Raw genomic sequence first — 20,261 nt, forward strand, 5'->3', positions numbered from 1 at the left:
TCCTTCTTTCAAAAGGAGCAGTGCCTATACAAACAAGAACAGAAATTAACCATGTGTTCAATGGACAACATAAATCAATGAAGACCATTCAGAACAAGTTTTGCTCTACTTTCAAAATAGCCTAAAATCATTCAATTTTCCTTTAATAGTCACATATATATATATATGTTCTGATAAACACACTATTCATTAAAAAGCAGCAAAATTTCTGTTGAACAGAACAGTCTATAGTGTTTAAAGCACTGCAGACTTCCAAGGTTTTAATGAATAAATACTGGAGCACAGGCCTAATAGATTAATTACAGCCATTCTTTAAAGAACTGGTATGTTATCCAAACTCATCTGTCTCCAACATTTTCTATCAGGTCTGAGCTCTCAGGTGAAAATAATAGGGTATGAAATCTCAAGAAATTTTCAATAGATGTCAAGTGAAGCAATGCTTCCTGAAGGAGCCTGGTTTTATGCCAGGAGTTTCTTGCCTCTCTGTGGAGTGCTTCTTTCTAGTAGTCCCAGCACCAAGAGTGCTCCCTTCTTTCACCTTTTCATCTGTTTCTTGAGGCGATTTCTTCTGTATGCTTCAAAACTTTTTTGGTGGGTTCCTATGAGCCTTCCACTGAGGTGTCCTAAATTTATTTTTCCCTCACCTAACCTTTACCCTTTTATTTAATTCTTTTTTTCACAATAATGTGATGACAATGATTTAAAACTTATAATTTCTGGTTACTTTTAACCTCTGTATGGTTCAGACCCTGCATCAACCTCTGTTCCCTTTTTTAGTAATATAAACTTGGTATTTCTTCTCTGTGTTCTTTGTTCCTCTTTGAGCACACATTTCAGAATAACTTTAGCAAGACAAGCATTTTCCAGAACAACTCCTTGTCCCCTGATTCCCTCCTACAGCAGCACAAAGTCTAACAGCCAGGGAAACAATTGTGTCCTGCTCCAAACCAGAAGCTGAGACAGAGGCTCTCTGAAGGCAGGACTGTTGATGGGCAGTCTGGGACACCCTCCTCCCTTGGAACTGTCCCATCTAACATTCTTGGGATGCTGCTGTCCAAGTTCTCACACACCAATTATTACTGCAATAATCCTCCTTCACCCTGAAGCAAACCCAGTTATCTCCCTCAAGTCTCTCTGACTCTGTTCCCAGAAGGACTTAATTTTTAACCAAATCCCAAAGGTTACTTTAAGGTAGGTCAGCAATGCAGCCAACAGAACAAGTGTTTTCAGCCAAGTACCACAGGCTCATAAATTCTTCTGTAGAGTCCAACAGCTGTTCAGTGCTGGCAGAAGGAACAATATGAAAAGGTGGGTAAAAAATTGGCAATTAGCCCACAGGGTATGGCATGTTGCCACAGCTATCCTGTTATCAGCTTGGCTGCTTTTCAAAGCTTGAAGGCAAAGGGTGTTTGCTTTACTATCACACCTCTGACTCAGGGTAAAGCAAGACCATAGTCTCTTCTCTTTTACATTCTTTCCAGTTATGACCTCTTCTGTTTTCTTTAATCTGAAATATCCCTAATAAGTATCCTTTCTTTAATCTCTTAAACAATGCTAATACATGCTAAAAATATCTGGTATTATATGCAAAATGTGCTGTGCAAAATTTAAGTTTCCTTAAAAATATATTTGTTACCTAAGTAAAAATATTGCCAAAGCTGGGCTAACAAGAGTGAGGGTTCATAAAACAATAGGCTGCATTTTGACTTCCAGGCTCAAAACACAAAAACTAGCTTGATAATGTTACTTACTGTGAACTTAATCCTGTTCCAGAAATATTCATTAAATAAAAATACAGTAAAATACCCAACTGAACACATATCAGCACAATTAGTAAGAAAGCTAAAATCTTACCTTTCCTTGTAGTTAATAAAAATTTGATATAGGTTCTGATCATTTTTGTTAACAATGGAATCGTTGATGTCCTGTGTAAGATTCCTGTGAATTCTCACCAAATCCTTAAAAACAGTAATGGGGAGAGGAAAAGCTTTGTAAAACAAAACAGGCTAAATCTTTGAGTATAAAAATAAATGATTTTATGTTAGACCCAATAATTTCAATAAATTAAAAAACAGATTATTTGAGAGTAGAATCTAATTTCAAGGTTTGGCACATCTTCCCTGTAGTGCAGCAAGAAAAACTAAACTCCAAGAACTACCTATTAGAGACTAATTTATTCTAGCTTGGAATGTGCACTGTTAATTCACCTTTATTTTATAATGATAATTTTAAAATTAAGCAAGTCAAGTAAATGCTTTAGTGACAAGCTGAAGTAATGATTCTTGTCCCTGAGCTGTGAAAAATTAGTTCTGTACATTACATTGGTCAATTAGTGATGTCCTAATGCTAAATTAACTGCAATCATAATGAGTTTCCCAATAATGCACACAGCTAATGACTGAGAGAAAATATTGCAGAAATATTTGCTCTTTGATTACTGTTGCAACTCTCCTTGCTTATACACCATCATACATAAACTATAGGAGACTGCCTCAGCTTAAACATTGTATGGACACTGTCAGAGAATTAAGAAGGTTAAGGTTAAGAAGTTTTGAAATCTGGGTAACTCTAGTATATAGACCATTGGAATGAAAAACAGGACTGATTAACAGAGCAAGCCACTGAATATTACTTAATTCAAGAAATTATACACTACAGAAATAATATTCAACATTGATTTATGAATTAAAACATTTCACTTCACACTGATGAAAACTAACAGTACATACAAGGTCAATCACATCACTGATGAGGGTGCAGAATCTTCAAACAGATCAAATTTAGTTGCTAGCAACTGTATGGCCTTATCCTCAGAATCTTAAGCTGCAGTACACAGACATTATTACAGAAATGCTTCCCAATTAATGTATTTGGAACAGGAGCACTTTTTCTAAGGAGCACACATGGACTCAGCTAAGCAATAGCCCTGAAAAATAGCTTAATTCTAAGGGGATAATGGGTCTTTTTGGGTTTCCATCTCTAATTCAAATCAAGTTCAGTTTAAAACTGATGTTAACATCATTTGAAGTTAATGAAGATTCCAACACTTCAGTATCTGTTACACATACTTGAATCTCTCTTTCTCTCTCTATGTCCATATATATATATAATTCACAGGCATGCACATCTAAGTGCATTTATATATGGGTGCACACACTGATGTACATACAACTGCATATATAGACAGACATTTACAGATGCAAATATGGAGCCATACATTCACTTTAAAGAACAGAACTTAGAAATATGACTGCCAATGAAAGGCACTCTCTTTAGACTGGTGAGAAATTTGGGGTAATTGGGTTTTTTCCTCCAAAATGAAGTATTTTGATATCAGCAGTTGATCCAGCAAGCATCTTTTAGCATCTATTTAAGGAATATAACATCACTCTAAGGAAACAATCCTTCATCACAACCCCTTAACAGAAGAAAATCCATTCTGTTCTGAGAATACAGCACTTGCTCTTACATCTCACTTTGCTGCAGAGCTCTGTGTAACAGCTATTTTTAGTTTAAAACAAGCTTCCACTGCCCTCCAGCCTTCCTGCTGAGGAACTGCCACACAGACAAGGTCTGAGCAGACAAAGCGTTTGCAAATATTTTTGGCTTAGACAGGTCCTGTATTTCTTTTAAGGGTATTGGATGCCTATGAAATGCTCCTGGAGTTGAGAATAAACAGCTTCTTCTAACAGTAGAATACTGAATGCTGGTAACAAAAAGCAAAATAAAACAACCCAAACATAAGCTTACTATGTGTCTCCCTAGTCTAAAATACACAGGTTTTGTTCTTTTTAATCTTCTGTGATCCCATGCAATCCCTTAACTGGTAGTGAGTGGGGTGACCTCCCTGCTTGTGCTTAAAGCATTCAAGCCTTTCTGTACCCTTGTGCAGTGTTTTCATTGACTGGAATTATGTCTTTCAACAAAAGTCAATATGCCTGGGCACACAGAACCTTAGGAAAGAGGTTTACATATAGGGCACATCATGGCTTTATTTGCAATGAGTAGGAAATACTAATGCAGAACAGAATATAGATTTGTTTTCAAAAGCAAAGGGATCTCTGTGGGGAGCTGATGTAATTCAAGAAGACAAGTTAGTTACTGATATCTGTGACAGTGTTTTGAACTAATATTCAAAGTGGAGGACATGACAGCAATCAAGAGGCAGAGTGAAAACTTCACTGAGGGAAAAAATATGGCAAGGGGTCAGGTATCATCCACATAATAACTGTCAGAACTTACCTTCTATCAGGATGATGCTGGAACAGCAAAACATTTTAACAGACCAGCCCGGTTCTCACAGAATAGAAAAAAATCCCCAACACCTCCTCCTGTAACCTGAGAGCCTGTTGGACATGCCAGGTACGGCCAAACCAGAGGTGATATTTTACAAGCAATAATAGCTTGTAAAATATAGCATGGGCCACACTCCGGGGACTCGTTCTTTACAAAGGCCTCATAAAAGAGCATTGCTTTCATTTTTCTGTATTGAGAAAGGCTTCAGACCATTTCTGATGTCTTCCTTTAAAGTTAGACATGATGATCTCTTATCAACTAAAAATACATGTAAATTGCCATACTGTTTTGATTAAGCTGAAAATAAATGACACAAAGTAGCAATCACAGGAACCACTATTGTTTCAGTCAAATAGGAAGTTTCCTAGATAGTTCACAGAGGATTTTTTTATCCTTTCCAGCACCAGATTCCAAGTCCAAAACTGAGTTACATTAACTTGCAAGCGTATTCAATGATGTAAGAGCCAGGGCAGTTACACGGATTTGCAGAGCACCTACAGATAGTCAGTACACAGTGATAGGTAACTTAGTAGTCACAACTTTGTACCATCATTAAAATATTAGCATTTATTAGAAGATAGTCCATTTCTAGAAATTATTAGCTTTTAAAGATCAAAAATACTGCAGTTTATAACAATTCACTATCTCACATGCTAATGCTATTTAGCTAATCTTATTCCCACAAACAGAAAAAAAATTAATTGGTAGTGCACATCTTTTTTAATGAACTAATATCCCCATAAACACACCATGCATTGTATTTCAAATAATAATTTTGTGCAGTAACACATAATAGCAATATATCACAATCAGCTATGAACTTCATGTCTGTTCATTAAACATGTAATTACTCACAGGAATGTTGATGAAAACAGTATCAAACTCTGATGCTGACAGAAACCTTTTCAATGGCACCATGAAAAACTGAAAGAAAAAAATTATATATACATTGGCTATTGTAATTCTATCTTCTAGACTGCTATAAAAATGCATGTTACAAGTCTGTAAGCAGCATCTTACTTTCTCAATCGATTCCAGGGTTTCAGTGTACTTCTCTTCAGTTTGCTTTATTTCAGCAAGACAACAGCTTCTTATGTCATTTTCAGGACATTTCTGCAATTACAACGGAGTCAAGTTTAAGTCATTAACAGGCACCTAATGGATAACAAATGGTTTTATTTGTTTAGAATTACACAATTAGGATAACTGCTTCCTGAAATTCTCCAAGTACTGCAGCCTCCAAAGATGACAGAAATAACCAAGAATATTTTAATGTTCAATTAGCTGATGACTTGAGTAAAATCAAAATCTAAGTAATATTATGAAAAATTAATGTTTAGACATAAAACACTGAAGCATCAGCATGTACTATGGAAGCTGAAATACAAGGTCACATTTAATTTACATCCAGACTGAGAAACCTCATTTAAAATACGCAGCAGTTAGAATTTTATTAAACTTAATAGGGCTAAACCACGCAAGCAACTTGGCATTGCCATAAGTATTGGATTCAGACTAATCCTTGGACTTATTTACAGTTTTTCCCCTTTTATTTCTCAAGGGGAGCTTTTTCTTCAGACTCAACAGGAGTATGTCCTCAGATCAGGAAGTGCAGTGACCTCAAAGTTCAACCATTGCATATGAATCTGCGTGTCTCCAACAAGACCCTGGATTTTTCCATGTAAACCACCAGACTCATAGGACATGGAAGTAATTATCAGTAATTACATGACTCTATAAAAATAGTTTACAAGCAGTCTTACCCAAGATAGGATTTACAGCATTACAGCTTCAATAAAACCCTATTTCAAATAAAAGAGTAAATAACTGGAAGATTATATGGAACCGTTCATGTCAAGCAAGGCACAGAAGCTCTGGAGATATCAGAGGTCAGCATGGAGGTTTGACACAGTAACTGGATAGGCTTTTGCAGTTAGAAGCAGTAACTAATCCAAAATGTTTTCTCCAACAAGAAGCAGTATCTCAACAAGCAACAGAACTACAACATACTTTCTGAAGCCTATTTATCAATTTGCAACACCCTCCAGCATATCCCTGGTTCTACCTTACTTATTTTCATCCAATGTAGAGAATTCCTATGCTGCACACAGCCCAGATGACTAGATGTTATTCAAATACAGAGAGAGTCAGGAGCAGAAATTTAGCACTCTAGTTCTTTCCATTTGGAAAAATTACTTTTAGCTTTTGAACAAAAGACTTTTCTCCTCAGGAATAGCATAATTTCTAGATTGAAATTTTTACATTTCAGAAACTACGCTTGAAAATCCAATTTGTGCAGTTCTTCATTTTCCCACAATGAACAGTAAGGTTCTGTCTTTATCAGATGCAGACACAAGTAACCATTTTGCAAAAATGCAGTCTTATCAGAAGAATTCTGCTTTGTGAGCATCGTCCTGGTCACCCTCATCTCAAATCTATTCCCAGATTCTTTTGTACAGGGAAGGAGACGCTGTCACAGTTAACTGTAGGTAGCTAATTTCTATAAAGTATTAGAATTTGAAATTATTTAGACTTTCAGCTATTTTTTACCTTTAGCTCAATGCTGCCCCAAATGTTTGCAGTATTTGCCCCATTACAGAAGTTGCCCCATTACAGTACATGCTGTACTGTATAAAATAGTTTATATCCATTTGCAAAATTTGGGCGTTTGTTGTTTATCAGTACTTACTGAGCAATGAAAACAAATCCTGGCATTCCAGTTAAAACCATTCACTTTCAGTTTTGTGCTCACCTAACACAGACACTTTTGGCAGAAACTGACATATCAATTTTTCTATCCACACTGCAAACATCTAGAATTTGAGTGCAATAAACAAAAGGAAAGAGGAAATAAAAAATAATGTGTGATACCAGTATAGAAGAAAAGCTGCCTGTGGAGTTCAGCTACTCCTAGAAAAAACTTAGTGGAATAGTTTACTTTGCATCATAATGACAACCTATGGATCAACAAAACCTAAATGGCTGAATAAACAGGAAATTCGTTAGTTTGAAAAATTCTCAGTTGTCCTTATTAGGCTAGTTACCCAAACTATGGCTGAAATAATATTACACACAATAATTTCACAAAATTATAACAAATTTGAAGGTAGGACACTTTCAAGTAAGCAATTCAATTAACTGCTCTTTAAATAGCTGGTAAATTTTACTACTCAAAACTATCAAAGTAATTACTGTATTTCATTTAAAAATCCCTTTTTTTTTTTTTTAAGCTTACTATAGTTAATGCTTTCCCCTTTACCCAAAAAGCCTGCAAAGTCTCACACAGAAGATAATGCTCTGCTCATGAGAACTCTGGATGCAGCCGAGCAGGAGTGTTAGTGAAACTATTTATAAAGATGTCATTTCAACTTTCAAAAAGTTAACTGCTCTTGTTCCAAAGCAGCTAGGAACTGGAAAACATACAGGTTGCTGTGCTGCTTCATCTTTCATTAGGTCTTCATAAACTTCCCCACCTTCATCTTCTCCATAGACACAATCATACAACTCCTCATCTTCCTCAACACCAGTTTCACTGAAAAGACAAGACAAGAAAAAAACTGTGCAGCACAGAAAGTACCACCAGCTCTGCAAGGGACTACTCATAGGATAAGGTTCTAGAGTAAACAAACAGAATAATTAATATAATATCTAATGAAAATAACTCATTAAGGGAAATTAAGTCCATTAATTAATTTTATTTTCTCAATTAATTTAAAATAAATTTTGCAAAATCAACACAATACTGAAGACTAATTAATTTAGAACCACATGGGAACTAAACCAGCAGCAAAAGCAACACCTCAGGACAGTTTTGTCACAAGCTACAATCCAGCTACCCTCTTCTCCTTGACCTTTTCCCCACCACATCCAGTGAAGAGGAGCTCCATACTGCCTGGCATCCCACTGCACTGGGATGTGAGACTGTTACAGGTCTTCTCCCTGTCTGAAAAAGGATGAGCCAGGGTAAAATACACCAAAGACTGCAGAGCCAGCACTGAGGTACGGTACCTCCACATCATGAACCAGAATCTGGATCATCTCACACAACCTTCAGTTACACAAAAATGAACAAAGGAACCAACCAAACTGAAAATCAGACAGTTCAACAAAACCAAGCACGCGCAAGTGATTCCCTCCAATTACCCAAACCACAGAAATACAGCAGCAAGTCAGAGCTCAACTCTGCCCTCAGCTAATTCAGCTTCATTGCAGTCAGCCCTGCTAGAGTATTACCTGCTTTGTGCTAGGACTCTGTCAAGCCTATAATATCTCTCACTCCTATTCCTTAGGGTAAGTCTACAAAAAACTCTAAAAGATATTGAAAGCGGTCAAGTCACAATAACAGTATAGAAACTGGCTCAGATATGCAGACAATTTTGCGGTTTATGCTGTTGGAAAACAACACTGAAATCCTTCAGAGTAAAAACCAACAGGTCAGTCCAGCATTTCAGCTCCCACCAGCAGTGATGGTGTGCTGGCACTCCACTTTAAACACTGGCAGTTGTCAGATGCAGAACACACTCCATTCTACCACCTCTACTCCAGGGAACAAAAGCTGGCAAAAAGGCAGAGTAAGGATAGGAACATTGAACTACTACAGTTCTTTCTGACAAAAAGACTTAAATTAATTTTAAATTCTTTAGACGCTATTTAAACTCAGGGAAAATTAAATCAATTTCAAATACTTACTGATAATTGAGGGAAACTAAAAAATGTGAGCTATTTGCATTATTCACTGGCACATTTGTTTCTTATTCTTGAATTGCTTCCTCCACAATTGAGACAGCACGCAACTATTAAATTTCTGTTAATAATTTCCATAATTTGTTACACAAGAAGAGTTACAAATCAATTTATTTGGTATGATTTGTTAGCTTTTTTTTTAATGAAAGACTGTCTCACAATGCTGAATTTACATACCCATTTAAGAACTGGTGGAAATATTATTTTCAAACAGTTATAATGCCACCACATGTAAGAGATAAGGACATCACCTCTTGCCCACTTGGGTCTCAGAGGAGACTGCAACTCCTACCTTCTGCATGGTCTGCTACACAGAGTGAAAAGCAATTATCTATGAGAGTGAGTCAGCTGCAGAGACAAGGACAAGCTTTGCAAAGAAAGTGGTAAATTGAGCAGTGCCAATCACAGTGAGGTTTCCCTTCTTTATAGGGACTGAAGAAACAAATCCCTGGTGTGAACAGCAGCTTCTTTCCCACACTGCAGCAAGCAACATAAAGGGAGTGCTGGTGAACTTTGAGCCTTGGAACAGTGAGCTCTGACCTGGCTCTTGTCCAACATGATTCCTCATGGATCTTGAGAGATCCCAGCCATAGGACACAAGAGTACCCTGACAATCCTGCAAACACTTACCCAGAAGAGATAAATGCACTCACATTAAGAATTTCACTGACTTTAGGGAAAAGATCCACTTGAATTATGATCCAAACATTCATTTTCTTTGCTAGGTCAAGACAATTTTCTTACAAGTGATATTGCAATCTTCTGAAAGCATTCTCATAGTATTGACAGGTAACTTAGAAATGCACTCTTTATTTGCTTTGCTACAAGCACCCTCTGTGAAACATGCTGCTTTATATACACAAATGTAGCACAATAATTCAACTAAGTTTTCATAATTAATTCTTCCTGGTCAGCATGATAGCTAACAAAATATTTACTAATTAAATAAATATCCCATTCTCATTAAAACTATATGTTCAATAACACAATACTAACAATAGCATGCAACTGAAAGACAAAAATCTGCAATTAATTTACAGATTAATATTAATTAACAGATTAATATTAATTAATATTTGAAACATACTCTATTAAATCAGGAAGACCTTTGTAGATATCTTCATCATCAATGCTTTCTTCTGTAGGAAAGGGCCTATAGAAAGAAAAACAGCATTAATTACAGACACCAGATAGCGCTACTCCTATAGTGGATTTCTGTTTGGTTTCCAAAATTTTCACACAGATTATTCTATACTAATGTGCTTAAATGCTCCCCCCTTACTCTGATGAGCAGTATATGTGTATTTATACTTCATTGTGTGGATTGACACCTAATATAATAAAACCCTACTGGGCACATTTGTTTTAAATCACCAATAATACACACCATTGACATTTTTCAACTGGAAAAAATGATCAAAACTTTCAGGTTAGATCTGGTTGGAGGGCTTTTTTTGTTTCTTTTTGAAAACAAGAATCTCACGAACTTGGTCATTTTGCTGATTTTTTACAAGTAAGAATGAAGAGAAACCCCATTTATCTCTACATAAATCAGCACTGCATCAGGTGACTTCTGATCCCTGTGTCACGATTATCACACAAGTTCTGCAACACCATAACTGCTCCTGCTCTGTTCACCTCCTGTTTCAGCATGAGCAGTACACACAACTCAGGCCCTTCAGCAAGCGTACAGAGGCAGCACACACCTTCTGGAGCTCCTCAGAGATCCAGAGCCTTGCACAGCTGCCCACCTGGCACTCTGGCTTACAGCTAGAGAAGCTCTTAGTGGGGGACACAGCCTGTACTGCCTCTAACAGCTTTGCCAAGGAACATCCCACCAAGAGGCATTACTGCCACCATTCCCAATAGCAATACCATACCTAATGCCTGTGCCTAGTGCAATGGGAGTGCGGGAAAGCTTCGAAAGTGTTTCTATCACCTGCAAGAGAGGGAAACAAACTAAGATCAGTTGTAGAACAGAAGCAATAAAACATTTTGTTCTCTATTGTTTCATTATCAGCAGCACTACTCACATAAAATTATATAAGCAGAGACAAAATCTGGCCATACTAAACACAATATGCTATTGGACCTGGATGCCCTTGTAATCAAATTTTGTCCTAAGACTGCTTGGGTTCCTTGGGTAGCTGCAGAAAGGAGGAGTTTGGGCAGCAGAGGGAGCCAGAGGCCGAAGCAGCAGAAGCCCGGGGCCCCGGCTGGGAGGCGGAGCGGCGACACAGAGCCAGAGCTCGGCCACCTCGGGGGCCAAAGGGGAGCCCTCCCATCGGCCCCACGGCCAAAGCCGCACAGGAGCCCTGACCCCTTCTCATGTTTGGAATACCGCAGCAGTCTGGAAAACCTCATCCGAAGAGAGCATCTCCTGCAGGCGCTGAGGTTACACACACAGCGAGGGGGAGCATTAGGAACGGTAGAACACACACACACACAAACACCGTCACATACATGGGGTTGTTTTGCTGGCAATTGAATTCATACAAGCCCTATTTGACTCTGCCTGGCCAGTCCTCTCAACATAACTATTTACTCATATGCAGATATGCGAGATTATTTGCTAGAGAGAGAAAATGACCCAAAATGACAGCCTGCCTGAATGCCCACACTTCAGTGACAAGGTTTTCCCTGAACTCCTCAGAAGTTTCAGCCTGTATCTTTGCAAATCAAAATCCAAATTAAGCTGAAGAGAAATCTCAAAAAAAGCTTCTTATTGGCGGTATCAAAATTCAGTACAGCAATTCTACATTTCACAGGCATTTGGGAATAATCACTACAATTTCAGTTGTTTATTTTTGAAGTTCTAATTACAAGACTACCATGACCATAAAAGAAAGTTAAAAGTGCATCTCTCAAAGGAAGGAAAATTACATGTTTACACAGGAGAATGACAAAGTAGAAACCACAGAGAAATATCACAAACTAGAGCTTAAACTGAAGTTACAAAGCCTCCATAGTGAATAATAATTCATAGGCAAATGAGCGAAATTAAGAATTAATGTTAGATTAATCCTGTGAAAGCAATATTTGGAGTTCATTTAAACTGCTGTGAAAATTAATGCCATGAAAAAAATCTCGTTTTGCCTTACAGCAAAGAATAATAAAAACAAATAAATATGCCATTAACATAATCAAAGATAGGGGCACATATTTCCCCTCTGAACAGAAGAAATGCAACATGGTCTAGAATAGCTTTAGAGATTGCGAATAAAGCTGATTAAATAAACGACAAAAATTATTTAAAACTATTTCACATTAATCAAAATACCAAAAGGGAAAAAAGACTCCTTTAACAAGTCTGGGTGATGCAGGGGAGTTCTGGTTTTTGTAGCAGACCAAAACCTGCCCCTGCACACCTGCAAGAATCCCAGCACAGGGCTGCAAGGAGCCCTGAGCCACAGGAGACAAGATGCTGTGGGATTCAATGGCAAAATGATCTGTCCTGATGCATGGGTGGGCATGGATTGGCAAAATCACAGGAGGCTTCATGGTTCTCAAAACAAAGAGGGGCAAGTCTGGTGAACTGAATATCCCTTACTTGTTTCGACATGATATTTCCCAGCATACAAAAAATCTCTTGCAAACTATTCCACCCACGCAGACCCTTTTCCTTAGAGGGATTCTCACTTATCTGGCATAATCAAACCCAGTAGACATATGGCTTACTCTTCACAGCTAATTACAACTCCTTCAAGATAACTTTTTTTTTAAAAAAAAAGAAGCAAAAAAAGGACTGCACAGATAAAATTACGAATTTTAGGTAGGTAACTAACAAATATTATACCTAAAGTGTACTGCCAAGTTACATTTTAGAGCTATCAGTATGCACACAAACAAAAGCAAGATTTATACATAAAAGGAATAGAAAAACTTTTTCAGGAACTGATGTGAAAACTTGGAGGGGGCGGGCACTGAGGCCCACAATGACACCCACACACACTGGGGAAGCCAGGGAGGCATTTACCAGAAAATGAGCAGAGAAAAGGACGGAGAAAGGAACTGTATGCCTAGAGACAACAGGAGACTACAAGAATCTTCCCTGCTCTTAAACAGAAACCATTAAGCATTCCAGTTTCAAGTCAAGATTAGAACACAGATTCAATGTCCACAGAATAAAAGATAATGCTTACCCATTGAACCACTCCTATTACACCACAGCTTAAAACAGCACTGCCAAGAAACAGAACCATATCTACTGAGAGGCATTTTTCTGGCAGTTGCGGTTTCCCTAAAGAATTCTGAGAAAATGTCAAGAATTAACTTACACCAGTAACCACACGTGGAATCACCACTTCTGGTCAACACACTATTTCAGTATCACATACGTGTACATGTATTTGCTCCAGCAAAAGGTGGGGCAAAGCAAGATTCTCCTACTCGAAATTTCAGTTCTTTGGTTCTGAGACACTACAGAAACAACTAAGAGTTCCCAAATGTCAGGGTCCACAGGGATGACTGTAGTTATGTATGGGCTGAATTGTCTGATAAACAGAATTTCAATAGTCATTCAGCAAAACTAACTTAAATGCAGCAAAATGTCTGATTTTCAATAACTGACAAAAGAAAGATTTAGGAGTTTTTCAGAACAGTGATTGTTTGAAGCCCTAAACAGTTGATATGAGGGAACCTATAATATTGTGCAATTCTGAACTCCAAAATTACAATGTACTATACACATTGAAGTCCCTAACATGCAATTTAGCACTTTGCCTGTGCTTTTTTTGCTTTGCTCTCTTCCTTTCAGCAGAGCTTTAATCCCTTTCGTGCATTTAACCCTAAATGATCGCCCAGCTCTCTTCCAAAGCAAGGACTCTGACAGATGCTCCTGTACTTTGAATGAGGCTTAACTGGATCTTAGTTTAAGTGCAAAAGCAGCACTCCTTGCCTGTACAAAGTCCAGAAAAACAGGGATTCCATGCCTGGTGCTACTCTGCAACAAACAATGTACAAAGGGCTGCAGAGCTTTGCACACATACAATCAGCAGGAACAGTCAACAAAAAACAGGTCTTTAGTAAAGATTCCTAACTGACATTCTGGCCAGCTACAACACACACAAAAAAAGAAACATTTATACTCCAAAACATCCCACAACGAATACATTCCTTCACACTGAAAAGCACGATAACTCGGTGATTTGCCTGTAGGGAACCAGACACTGGGAGATATTAGCAAGAGGCTTCTAGGCATAAAAGGAAGATGCGTATACTGCCCCCACCCCAGTACAGCTCCTTTGCACTGCCCAACACCATGAGACAGAGGTTAAGCAGGTCTTTAGAAGTCACATCAAAGTCACATTCGCTTCAAGAGGATGCGAACATCCAAGTTTGTTTTTCAGCACATAGGCAGTTTATGCAAAATATGACACAAAATTCAAATCTACAGCGCAGGAAGAGGAAGCACACCTCAGCCCACACCCTGGTGAGTGGCTCTGCTCCTCATTCATGTTTCATGCACTGCTGGCAAGAGCAATGGTCTCACACTGTACATCATTAACTCTTTACTTCATTAGGAACTCTAACAGCATTTTTTTTTTTTTGCAGGGGGTGTGGGGGGGTGGGGGTTGATATTTATTATGGCTTGACTTGACTTACAGCTATAGGTCAGACTCTCCAGTTTATGTAAGAACTTGAATATGCCTTGCCAAAATATTATTTTGTAATTTCCTGCAGCCGTACTCTTCAGTTCATCACATCAAATTATTCCTGTGCCTGCTTACAGCAGCAGTACACTAGAGGGACTATTTTACAACTTTCCATAGCACCAGTGTGTCTGAGTTTAAAATGTCCCTTTCTAAAGTACTTCAGTGGTGTCTCTTTTTAATCTTGTTTCTTCAAAAAGAACATGCAAATCATGCAATTCAAGAACAGATTGCGTACATTTTAAGAGTACTTTTCCACTTTTAGAAGAAACAGAAGTAAATGATCTTGCAACTCACTGTCTCACCAAGCAAGCAATAATTCCATGCTACTGACAGCTGCTCTAAGAACTATGCCCAACTTATATTTCTGATATTTACCAAAACTGAAAATGTTAAGTCATCAGCTAATCTTGATGGCATTAGTTTCATAGCTCATGCCAATAAAACCTAGAAAGACTCACTTGTGGTTAGATCATCAAAGCAGTTGCTTCCATGCAGGCACTTAAATCAGGTTGTGTTTTCCTAAAACACAGTCAAAGTCAGAGCTCTGGGCAGATCATGAAAAATAAAAAGCCAATGCATACAGAAATCCAGTGTTTCTGGAGAACACAACATTATGCATTCTCTGCAACATGGGGTGAAGGCTCTTATGAGGCCAGTTTTAAATGCCACATCTCCAGGACACTTAAAAGGCAGAACTGCCAGTCATGCCCACATGCTGAGCTCTCATGAAGCTGTTTTCACTCATTCACCAGACTGGTGAGGAGGAGAAGAAAGAGAAACATCATTTTGTGTCTCTGTCACTCAGAGACAAGGTGAAAATGCGATACATAAATATATTCTCAAATTACTTATATTAAGGAAGGTTTATTTTTTGCTACTGTCGAGTTTACCAGGCTCTGGACAACCCTAGATCAATACTTTATTTGGCACAGAGCAGGGTGAGGGGCAGTTGAAATATATCTATATTGATTAATATGTACTAATATTTTACACTAATCCATCACTAACTTTTGAACCAAAAGATCTCTAGGAACTGCTACATTTCCACTTAACTTGGTTAACAGATGAAAAAAAAAGGAAAAAACCCCAAGCATTAAGCCAGACAACTCCAGGATGATTACACAGCTGCTGATCTAATGAGCATATTATTCCAAGTAAAGCATGTTCATAAGTTAAATTGAACATTTTCTCTCCATCTGCCTTGTTCGGGTACCGTGTCAGTAGTCTGTGTTGCTTCAGGTTAGTTTTAATCAAACCACAAGCCTCTAGGGAAGGAGAAAGGATGAGGGCTTTTCCAAAATGCAAAATGAATGAAAACTCCTTAAAATGAAAGGAAAGAAAGGGGGGTGGGGGGAAGAAAAAAAAAAAAAAAAAAGAGAGAGAGAGAAAAGAAAAAACCTGACCTAAAAGCAAACCTCTGTTTCATATACAGGACCTTAAAAACAAAAACCAAATTTCAAATGCCAGCTATGCAAATATGCCTCTACTAAATACTGTTTTGGCATGCACCGAAGTGTCAAAGCCATACAGACACAAAGATGTGAAAGACAATATACAGCCTTGGCACCTGCACCAACACCTCCTTAGGAACAGGACAGACTGCAGACCTCCAGCAAGTAGAAATGTCATCATCTGTCTTTGATTACCCATTACATTCCTGATTTTTACTTCATTCAAACAATGAAATCTGGGTTTTAGGTGTAGAGCACTGATAGGTGCAATCCAAAGGAAAGGCACAAATTTACTTTCCACTGGGGTAATCACCAGCTGTGGGATGCTGCCAGTTTTCTCACTGACATCACCTTCAGCCATCCTGATACTGGCTCTCTCATTGTCCGTGTCCATTCTTCCATTTCCACTGAACTACACCCTGATGAAACACATCTGAGGAGTACTTCATCCCTCCTTCCCATCAATGCTTAGTGCTGGCATAGGAGCAGTAAGGAAAATAGAGAAATTCACAACCTCGAGCCAAGTCTTTGTGACTGACAGGAGCCTGCCAGCAACTGCGAAAAAAAGGTTTGAAACCAGGTGCCAAATGCTTTCATGCAGAGGCAGCAAGAGTACGATTGCTGTAAAAGCTGGTTTTGGCAGTCATGCAGTTTCCTCTGAGCCCTGAGCCCCAGCTGCGAGAGGAGAGCTCAGAGGTGTTGTTGTGCCGCAGGGGAAAGCCTGGCTGGCTCTGGGCATGCAGACCTTCATACCCTACACGCATTGCCCTAGGGAAGACTCTTCTCAGATGCATTTTCCCTAGTCTTAGTGCCTCCAAAACGAAGTGGCAGGAAAGTTCCTCCATAGTGGGGGAAAAAAAAAAAAAAAAAGAAAAGAAAAAAAATGGCAAAGACAAAAAACCTCCTGGGTGTTGCCGATCTGTTCGTAGATAAGCTAAATACAGAGATGCAAACCGCCCGGCACATCAAAAGCCCCGGGGAATCAAGAGCTACAGAACGTGCAACTTTTTCTCCAAGGTCTTCTAAGAAGGAGAGACGTGAGACGGGCAGTTTGGAACCAGGAAGGCAGGCAAAGCTCCTAGGTCACTATTTTTACAAACTACTCAAATATATGAGGACAGATAACCTTATGTCCAAAAGGACAGGTTGATGCCAAGTATATTTACCCCCTTTTGCACACTGAATATTTTACTCCTTTTATCAGAAGTGATGACTCTGATCATGCAAACTCTGGAACTAGAACAATGGGACCGGCTGACAGAACTGCACACGTGAATCCTAAACATTAAAGGAGGAAAAACTAAATGCTCTCTAGGAATCTGTAAACCTCAATATCATGTTATTAGAACTATAATGAGCAAGTCTTGACTAATCACTATCCAACAATGGACACAGATGTATGTATAGTTTTAAAAATTGTCCTTAAAACCCCATTTTTCAAAGTTAGGGTCTCTGACGAGGCTACAGTCGCTAGTCCAAAAGCAAGAAAAGGTTCCCTAGATGGCTCTGTTCTTACAGGGAAATGAAAAAGTAGAAATCGCACAAGTAGCACAGTCCTGTGCATCCCTTGGTTCATTCTGTCCGCAAGGCCGAGAGGCTCCCTAACGCGAGCACGGAGGGAAGGAGTTGGAGCAGCTGCTTCCTGTCTGCAGCTCGTGGTTTTGATTCTTTGAATACCTTCAGCCCTCACCCTGCCTTCTGGGGTGTTAAGTTTGGGGCTGGTTTTTTGGCTGGCTTTGAGTGGGTTTTTTTTTGGTTTTTTTTTTTTTTTTTTTTTTTGGTTTTTTTGTTTTGTTTTTTTTTAAGATCCTGCTTTAAGAATGACAACCTTTAAGCATTGCTGTGTTATAAACACTGCAACTAACAGCAACAATGCAGACTGCCTCAGAGCTCTTCTAAACATGCAATTGGAGTTTGTCCTTTCTGGTGCAGGTACTATATTTCTGGTTTTGCATGAAGGGCAAAAGAGTACCAAAGGATATTCCTAGGACAGTACAGCAAAACCTATCTGCTATTAAGTCATTCCAGTTCCCTTGAGAATAAACACTACAGGATACCCTGCACTAAGAAACAGCATCGTCAAGCTGCATTCAGCTTTGATCAAGTGCTTGTTTTCAATGCTTTTTGAACACTTACTGATGATACCACAATTTTTTTACCATATTTTATATAGGTCATAACAGTAATCAGTCATGAAAGAAATTTATTTTTCCTGCATTTTAAACAGAATACTTTAACACAATTTCTTTTTTTACCTAAATGTAAGCATTCCTTTTAAAATCCCTAATGACTGAACAGGGAGATTATCAGAGGTGTTCAGACTTGGATAAGTGGGGACATGTGGGTTTTTTTTCAATATGAAAGGACAGAAATCAGTGCTTTGTGTTTTCCGAAGTTACATTTCTTTTGCCCCTGCCCTTTGACAGACTTCAGATGACTATTTTTACATGTTTCAAAAAGAACAAGCAAATTCTCTAAACTGCAACCACCAGTTTGTACATTCCATATATACATTTTGGGTGCTTGTGACCTTGGATGTTTAAAATTGGCATACAGATATTTTAGAAGGAAATTAGTGCTTACATATTCATTATTGATTGCACCTCCAATACTGTTTTAGGTATGCATCCTGCAGTTTAAATGCCATGTGGTTTCCTCACTCCCACTGTGTTATTTCACTTTAATATTTAAACAGATTCTTTGTCAATTTTGACCCTTGCAAGAACAACACTCAGCGGAGGCTGTGTAATGGAGTTTTTCTTCTTCTCTTGTGCTAAAAGCAGAGGAAGAGTTTTTCTTCCTGTCTTGGGTGAACCAGTCACTGCCACACTCATCCCTTTTCTGAGTTTACTTTAACCATTAACTACACAAATTTAACTAGTGCGTGGCTTTGCTTAGTGGTACCAGGACACACCTGAACCATGAATTGAATACATAATCAGTGAAGATAGGAATATTTAGTAGGCATAAATACACACTGTCTATCTCCTTATACACTGCAAGAAAAAAAACTTCTCTGCTACAGTGCAAAGGGAAGTAAGCTGATCTCCTTGTTGCAGTTACCCTCCAGCTCGCTCACAGTGGCTCACAAAAGCCCACAGCACTCTTTCAGGCCTCACACTCTTAGGAGATCTCTCTACCAGAAGAGACAAGGGATTAGATCAGCCCAACAGAAAAACACCTGCCTCCAACACTACAAAAAGATACACAGTACACAGGATGGCATAACTCAGACATTTCAATGTCTTTCACTCATTTTAAAAATCATCAGCTTTGATATGGGATTTAAAAAAATGAAACTTAGGAGGACATGCTGCAACGGAAGTGGCATTGTCAGCTTCTATTATTGAAACTTGGCAAGAGCAGTGGTTTGGTTTTCTCCCTAATCATATGTTCACTTAGATTTGATAAAAAACCATAAAACTAAGTACACTTGCAGTAGTGGAAGAAAATATATAGAAAAATACATTCCCATCATATTTGTACCCAATTCTCCTTGAGCTGGATCCTTATACTGAAAATTACAAAATGAATGAGAGAAACTAACTTGCTATTTTTATTTTTTACAGTCTAATTATTGTCTTATTACTAAGAACATGCAGCAGCTTGCAGGCTGTATTATCTATATGCTATACTTCCAAAATGCCACTGCAGAACTAAAGAGAAAGTGGGATTGATTCCTTTCTTTTTTAATGTTTCTTCTAATGTTGTTCTTTAGCTTTTACTTGTCTGGAGCTTGAAAAGAACATTCTGAGTTCTTAAAGTCTGTGATGAAGATCATAGTATGTATTTTAGATGTAGATACTGTGATAAATAAGAGCAAACCAGGAGATAGCCTATTATTCACCATATAGTCATATTTACTATTAAGATGTCTCTTGGAATTTCACAAGCTCTGCCAACTACAGAAACTTTTGTCCTCTACTTTGTGCTCTTCACCCACTGTTCTAACCCAACTCTATGGTCATGTCATTATCTACATTTGAGCATTGACAGGCAGAGACAGAGGAAGGGATAGATTTCTTAGCATGTTCTTCTAAAGGGCAGGTAAGGGCCACTGCTTATTTGCCAGCCCTGCCACTTCAAGAGGCAATCTGCCACAGTAGAGGCAGTAATC

General features: G+C 38.4%; 1 protein-coding gene across 1 annotated transcript in view; it reads right to left on the minus strand.

Annotated features, from left to right (window-relative positions):
* The window catches only part of VAV3 (vav guanine nucleotide exchange factor 3), a 138,705-nt gene that overhangs the window by 80,299 nt on the left and 38,145 nt on the right, over window positions 1–20,261 (minus strand). Inside the window, exons 3-8 of the mRNA XM_030226704.2 lie at window positions 10,920–10,978; window positions 10,127–10,192; window positions 7,720–7,828; window positions 5,317–5,409; window positions 5,152–5,220; window positions 1,855–1,958 (exon numbers count right to left, since the gene is read on the minus strand). Of these exons, the coding sequence (XP_030082564.2) occupies window positions 1,855–1,958; window positions 5,152–5,220; window positions 5,317–5,409; window positions 7,720–7,828; window positions 10,127–10,192; window positions 10,920–10,978 (500 nt within the window). The remainder of the gene's footprint in view (window positions 1–1,854; window positions 1,959–5,151; window positions 5,221–5,316; window positions 5,410–7,719; window positions 7,829–10,126; window positions 10,193–10,919; window positions 10,979–20,261) is intronic.

This window comes from Serinus canaria, chromosome 8, assembly GCF_022539315.1.
Source record: "Serinus canaria isolate serCan28SL12 chromosome 8, serCan2020, whole genome shotgun sequence".
Lineage (NCBI taxonomy): Eukaryota > Metazoa > Chordata > Aves > Passeriformes > Fringillidae > Serinus > Serinus canaria.